Source organism: Chelonoidis abingdonii, chromosome 14, assembly GCF_003597395.2.
Source record: "Chelonoidis abingdonii isolate Lonesome George chromosome 14, CheloAbing_2.0, whole genome shotgun sequence".
NCBI classification, from domain to species: Eukaryota; Metazoa; Chordata; order Testudines; family Testudinidae; genus Chelonoidis; species Chelonoidis abingdonii.
Window position 1 is genome coordinate 36,147,186 of NC_133782.1, and position 6,441 is coordinate 36,153,626.

Here is a 6,441-nt window from a genome sequence, read left to right on the forward strand (position 1 = left end):
ATGCAGACCGGTCGAGGGACCCAGGCGCCCGGGCAGTGGGGGGCAGCATTGGGAGGGAGACACAGACCGGGCGAGGGACCCAGGCGCCCGGGCAGAGGGGGGGCAGTATTGGGAGGGAGACGCAGACTGGGCGAGGGACCCAGGCGCCCGGGCAGAGGGGGGGCAGTATTGGGAGGGAGATGCAGACCGGTCGAGGGACCCAGGCGCCTGGGCAGTCGGGGGCAGTATTGGGAGGGGGAGACAGACCGGGCGAGGGACCCAGGCAGTCGGGGGCAGTATTGGGAGGGAGACACAGACCGGGTGAGGGACCCAGGTGCCCGGGCAGAGGGGGGGCAGTATTGGGAGGGAGACACGGCCCGGCGAGGGACCCAGATCCCCGGGGGGTGGGGAGGCGGTATTGGGAGGGAGACACGGCCCGGCGAGGGACCCAGGCGCCCGGGCAGAGGGGGGGCAGTATTGGGAGGGAGACACGGCCCGGCGAGCGACCCAGCTGTCCGGGGAGCACTCACCCCTTCCCCGTCCCCAGCGGCGAGACGGCGTTCAAGGCCATGACGCAGGCGCTGGGCTGGGCGCGCCGCCCCATGCTGGAGCGGATCCACCTGCTCCCACGGGAGCTGCCCATCACCCTGATCTATGGCGCCGAGTCCTGGATCGACACCAGCACCGGGCGCCGGGTGCGAGAGTTGCGGCCCCACAGCTACGTCCGGCACCTGGTACGGCTGTGCGCCCCCGGATATGGGGGAGGGACTTGGGGAGGGGTAGCTGGGGGGCAGGTCCATGGGGGCCAGGCCTAGAGGGGAGGGGTAGCTGGGGGGGCAGGTCCATGGGGATCGGAGCCAGAGGAGCAGGGGGGCTGCAGTGTAGACGTACCCTAGGGGGGAAGGGAGCCGTGCACCTTGGGCCAGGCTGCAGGGGAGGGAGGGGCGCAAACCTGTCTCCTGACCCCCGCTCCCCATTTCTCTCCCACCCAGGCCATCGCCGGTGCCTCCCACCATGTCTACGCCGACCAGCCCGCTGCTTTCAATGCGGCCGTGCAGGAGATCTGCGACTCCGTGGACTGACGGGCCGACCCCACCCCAACGTGAGGGCACAGACGTGCCCCCCCCCCGGCGGGGCTGGGCCACAGGCTGCGGCCCCCTGTGCCTCCCCAGAGGCCCCCCTGAGCTACTTAGGCTCCTTCGCTGCACCTGAAGCCCCCGGTCCCCGAGGTGGAGATGCATCAAGATTGTGCTGATTGAGGGTTTTATTCCTCTGTCTCCTGGGCTGATTCATTTCCCCTTCCCCTTTGCTTCTCACTCTCCTGGGCTGTCCCCTCCCCTGTGGGGGTATTGGGAGGGAAGGGAGACACGGCCTGGCGAGGGACCCAGACGCCCAGGGGAAGAGGGGGACACGGGGGGCCTTTCCCCTCTAGGGTGCTAGATGTGATCCAGCCCTGGGGAGGGGGAGAGGGAAAAGAGCCCCCCCCCATCCACATCTCCCTCTGCTCTGTGACCCTCCTGATGTGCCTTAGGCTCCTGCAGCCACCTCTGGGGCACGAGGACCCTGTGGTCGTGTGTGTGCGACGCACAGTTTTGAATGCACATGGCTGGCAAGCTGCCAGGAGTCCTTTGCCCGTGTTGAGCCCCCGTCAGACCCCCAGCCTGTGTGGGACTGAACAGCGCAGCTGGCCAGCGGCCCTGTCCCAGCTCTGCCCTGGGGCTCGGGTTGGGCGGGGAGAGGCCTCGATGCTGAAGCCCAAGGGATGGTCCCCCGCTGGGGGCCGGCTGGGACCGTCTAACAGTGCCATGTTCCGAACCCGTCGGCCCCCCGCGGCCGCGCCGTGAGCTTTGTACGGGAACCTCCGGTTTGTGCCAAGTTTCTACCTTAATAAACAACAACACTGGAAAACATTGCATGTGGTACCGGGGGTGGGGCTCGGCGGGGGGCGGTTCCCCCCTCTCTCTGTGCAGTGCCAGGGGTGGGGTGGGGGCTTCAGTAGGGGGCAGTCCCCCGCTCAGTGCAGTTGGGTGGGGGGTTGGCGGGACCGATCTTCCCTTGGTGCAGTTGCCGGGGTGGGGGGCTCCCTTCACTCAGCTCTGACCCAGTGCCTAGCCTGGTGCTGCAAGAGAAGGGAAGGGGCTCAGCATTGAAGCAGACGGGGGGGGGGCTTGGCAGGGGGTAGTCCCCATTGCTCAGTGCAGTGGAGGGAGTGGGGGGCGGTTTCCCCCGTCACTCAGTGCAGTGCAGGTGGGTGGGGGCTCAGCAGGGGGCAGTCTCCCCTCGCTCAGTGCAGTTGGGTGGGGTTTGGCGGGGGCCATCTCCCCTCGGTGCCAGTCCGGGTGGGGGCTCAGCAGGGTGGGGTGCGTCTCCCTTCACTCAGCTCTGACCCCAGTGCCTAGCCTGGTGCTGCAAGGAGCAGGAGGGGCTCGGAGGGGGTGTCCCCGTCGCTCAGTGCATGGGGAGGGGTGGAGGGCTAGTGGGGGCAGTTCCCCCCTCAGTGCAGTGCTGGGGGTGGGGGGCTCAGCAGGGTGGGAGTGGTCCCCTCCTGCTAGTGCAGTGGGGAGGGTGGAGGGCTTAGTGGGGCGGTTCCCCCCTCAGTGCAGTGCCGGGGGGTGGGGTGGGTGGGCTCAGTAGGGTGGGGAGTGGTTCCCCCTCGCTCAGTGGCAGTGCGAGGGTGGGGGGGGGCCTCAGCGGGGTGGGGGGCAGTCTCATTCGCTCAGCTCTGACCCCAGTGCCCAGCCTGATGCTGCAGGGACGGGGCTCAGAAGGGGCCTGTCTCCTTGTACTGATCACAACGGGGTGCTAGGGCACATCAGACAAGGTCCCTGTTTAAACAGCGCTGTGCCCCACCCCAGAGGCAGCTGCATCTCAGCACTGGTGAATTTTGGAGCGGGCCGTGGACTTTTCTCTTCTTCCAATTCCTCCCCTTGAGACCGTCCTGTCCTCAGCTGGGTCCCTGCACTCAGCAGCCCCATGGAACCTCCTTGTCGAGGTGACCCCTGCTCGCTGGCCCCAGTGGTGCCCTGTGGAGGTGAGGGACGTGAGTGGGCTGGAGACAGTGGCCCAGCTGCCCCGGGGACCTGGGCCCTGCTGAGAAGAGGTGAAGTACGAGGGCAGGGGCCAGTCCTGGGTGCAGGAGACGGCGGGTGGGCAGGTCTGCCTGAGCCGCTTCCCGAGAGCCCCTGTGCCGTGACCGAGCCGAGGGCGTCTCCATGGTTCCCCGCTCCTCTGCAGCTAAATGGGGGGGCAGAGGGGCCCCTCGCCAAGGGATGTGCGTGGGGCGGGGAGCCGGTGAGGCCGTGGGGCAATGTGCTGCAGGAGCCAGGTCTGGCCCAGCGGCTCTGGAGGCCCAGGGCCGGTGGGGAATGGGGTCGCCAGAGGCCACGGGGCGAGCTGTGTAATTTAGGGCTTTGGGGCACGAACTGGAAATCCCACGGCCTGCGCAGGGAACCAAAGCCAAACGTGTCCCACTTGGTCGTTGGCAGCAGAAAAATCTCCCCTTCACGCTAGCGTGGATGGAAAGATTCTTGATTTGAAATGATTGTCAGTCCTCCCCCCCCCCACTCCAGTGTCCTGGTTCGATTTGCCGTTTCAGGCGCCTTTTGCCCTTTTTTAATTTTCTGCCTGGCACACTGAGGTTGAAAATGCCTTTGCGAATCGACGGAGAGGCCGCAGGCGGCGCGGACTTTGGATTCTCTTCGTTTGCTCCCCCCACACGCACACTGCAAATGCGCGTTGAATTTGGTGCATAGTTTCAAGCCCTCCAAACATGCAGTTTTGGGTGAAAAATCAATTAGTGGAAACCTCTTGCTCTGCTTTACGCCTGCGCCCTTTCCACACAGGGTGAGACAGACGGGTTCTCTCCAGGAACCGGCCCTGACCCTTCACCCTGGGACTTGCTCAGAACATATTCCAGCCCTCTGAGCAGAGCAGCCCATCTCCCCTCTCCGGGCAGGTCCCATCCTCGTCTGGGACCTGCCCAGGCTCCGCGCTCTGCCCAGGCTCCGCGCTTCTGCAGCCCTCAAATGAACCATGTGCCCCAAATATGTGCCCCCTCTTCCAGCCTGACCAGCTGCTCAGGCTGCCGCTTTGCTGACGCTCCCTCCAGGGCCCAGCTCGGACCCCTGCTGTTTTCCTCCGTCAACCAGCATGGGGCACCCGCCGGGAGCAGCGCAGCCCCCCGCCACCCAGGCCCTCTGTCCCCTGGGTGCTGCTGAGCTGTGTAGGGAGAGCTTGCTCCAGGCAGGAGGCCGCCGAGAGAAGCCAAAGGGACAGGAGCAGCTGTGGTGAGACTAACCAGATGCTCTCTCCTGTCTCCTGTTGGGAGAAAGAGGCTAAAGTTCAATAAAGAGACCCCCCTCCCCCATGCTAGCAGTCCACAGCTGGCTGTGTTGGAGTCGAGGCCAGGGGGCTCCAGGACCAAGATCATGGGTGGGGCGGGAGGGAGCGCGCTAGGGGGCCTGGCGCAGGGAGTGGGGGATCAGCAGGGACGACTCTCCCAGGATGTCAGAGTGCTGACCCAGGGGGTGGCAGTCCCAGGGCAGGGCTAGGGGCGGCTGGGCTGCAGGGAGCGGGGTAGGAGGACCAGCAGGGGCGCCAACCCTGGAGGCAGGGCTGGCCCCAAGAGCGTTTGCTAGGGGCGCTGGGCCTGCAGGGGCGGGTGGGGGGCTCAGCAGGGGGCGCTGTCCCCTGCAGGCAGGGCGGCCCAGGTGGTGCTAGGGGCGCTGTGGGGTAGAAGCAGGTGGGGGCTCCAGCAGGGGGCGCTCAAACCTGGAGGCAGGGCTTGGCCCCAGGGGGTGCTAGGGGCGCCGGCTGCAGGGGCAGGGTGGGGGGGCTCAGCAGGGGGCGTCAACCTGGAGGCCAGGCTGGCCCCAGAGGTGTAGAGGTGTGTGGGGCAGGGAGAAGGTGGGGAGCTCAGCAGGGGGGGCTGCTCTCACGAGGCAGACATGGCCGGCCCCAGGGCAGTTCTAGGGTGCTGGGCTATAGGAGGAGGGGGCGCTCAACAGGGGGATCCTCCCTGCAGGCAGGGCTGGCCAGAGCAGCGCTAGGGGCGCTGGGCTGCAGGGAGCAGGGTTGGGGGCTCCAGCAGGGGGCGCTGTCCCCCTGCAAGCAGGGCTGGCCCCGGCAGTGCTAGGGGCGCTGGGCTGCAGGGAGCAGGGTTGGGGGCTCAGCAGGGGCGCTCTCCCCTTGGCAGGGCAGGGCTGGTCGCCAGGCAGCGCTACGGGTGCTGTGGGGTAAGGAGCAGGGTGGGGGGGCTCAGAAGGGGGAACCTCTCCTGGAGGCAGGCTGCCCCAGAACAGTGCTAAGGGGGCGCTGGCTATGGGGGGGGGGGCTCAGCAAGGGGGCGCTCATCCCCTGCAGGCAGGGCTGGCCCCAGGCGGTGCTAGGGGGCGCTGTGGGGTTAGGGAGGAGGGGGGGGTTCAGCAGGGGCGCTCTCCCCTGCAGGCAGGGCTGCCCCAGGGGCAGTGCCCCTTAAAGGGGGGGTGCTTGGGGCAGGGAGCAGGGTGGGGGTTCAGCAGGGGGCGCTCTCGCCCTGAGGCAGGGCTGGCCCAGGGCGGTGCTAGGGGCGCTGGGCTATGAGGAGGAGGGGGGCTCAGCAGGGGGCGCTGGTCCCTGCAGCAGGAACTGGCCCCAGGGCGGTGCTAGGGGGCTCTGTGCTGCAGGGAAGGCAGGGTGGGGGGCTCAAGCAGGGGCGCTCTCCCACTGGGCCAGGCAGGCTGGCACCCAGGGGGTGCTTAGGGGCGCTGTGGGCAGGGAGCAGGGTAAAAGTTGGGGTTCAGCCAGGGGAGCGCTGTCCCTGCAGGCAGGGTTGGGCCCAGGGCGGTGCTAGAGGAGCTGTGGGGCAGGGAGCAGGATGGGGGGGTTCAAGCAGGGGCGCTCTCGTCCTGCAGGGAAGAACTGGCCCCAGGGCGGTGCTAGGGGGCGCTGGTGCCCTGCAGGGAATGGGGTTGGGGGCTCAGCAGGGGGGCGACCCCCTGCAGCAGGGCTGGCCCCAGGGCGTGCTAAGCGGGCGCGGTGGGGCAGGGAGCAAGGATGGGGGCTCAGCAGGGGGCGCTCTCCCCTTGCAGGCAGGGCTGGCCTCCAGGGCAAGCGCTACGGGGGCTGTGGGGCAGGAGCAGGGTGGGGGGCCAGCAAGGGGCGCTGTCCCTGCAGACAGGGCTGCCCCAGAAAAGCGCTAGGGGCGCTGGGCTATAGGAGGAGGGTTAGGGTTCAGCAGGGGGCGCTCTCCCTGCAGGCAGGGCTGGCCCCAGAGCGGTTGCTAGCGCGGCCGCTATGGCAGGGACAGGGTGGGGGGCTCAGCAGGGGGCGCTGTCCCTGCAGACAGGGCTGGCCCCAGGGCGGTGCTAGCGGGCGCTGTGGGGCAGAGAGCAGGTGGGGGGCCAGCAGGGCGCTCTCCCTGCGCAGGCTGCCCCAGGGCGGTGCTAGCGGGCGCTGTGGGGCCCAGGGAGCGGTGGGGGGCTC

At 68.2% G+C, this 6,441-nt stretch overlaps 2 protein-coding genes and 1 long non-coding RNA gene across 3 annotated transcripts in view; all 3 read left to right on the plus strand.

Annotated features, from left to right (window-relative positions):
* Window positions 1-6,441, plus strand: part of LOC116829666 ((Lyso)-N-acylphosphatidylethanolamine lipase-like) — a 124,220-nt gene that overhangs the window by 112,917 nt on the left and 4,862 nt on the right. The window lies entirely within an intron of this gene.
* On the plus strand, window positions 335-1,887 carry LOC142047781 (uncharacterized). The gene is made up of 2 exons (XR_012657030.1): window positions 335-431; window positions 1,368-1,887. It is a non-coding gene; the product is annotated as an uncharacterized LOC142047781 (long non-coding RNA).
* On the plus strand, window positions 488-1,887 carry LOC116829664 ((Lyso)-N-acylphosphatidylethanolamine lipase-like). Its single transcript, XM_032788614.2, has 2 exons — window positions 488-713; window positions 972-1,887. The coding sequence occupies exons 1-2, from the start codon at window positions 549-551 to the stop codon at window positions 1,059-1,061; spliced, it is 255 nt and encodes an 84-aa protein (XP_032644505.2). The 5' UTR covers window positions 488-548; the 3' UTR covers window positions 1,062-1,887.

Excerpts from the sequence above, each read along its gene's own strand:
- LOC116829664 (XM_032788614.2), top strand. The coding sequence starts at position 549 with ATGACGCAGGCGCTGGGCTGGGCGCGCCGCCCCATGCTGGAGCGGATC. Across the intron at positions 714-971 it reads ACAGCTACGTCCGGCACCTG|GCCATCGCCGGTGCCTCCCA; the intron begins GTACGGCTGTGC and ends TCTCCCACCCAG.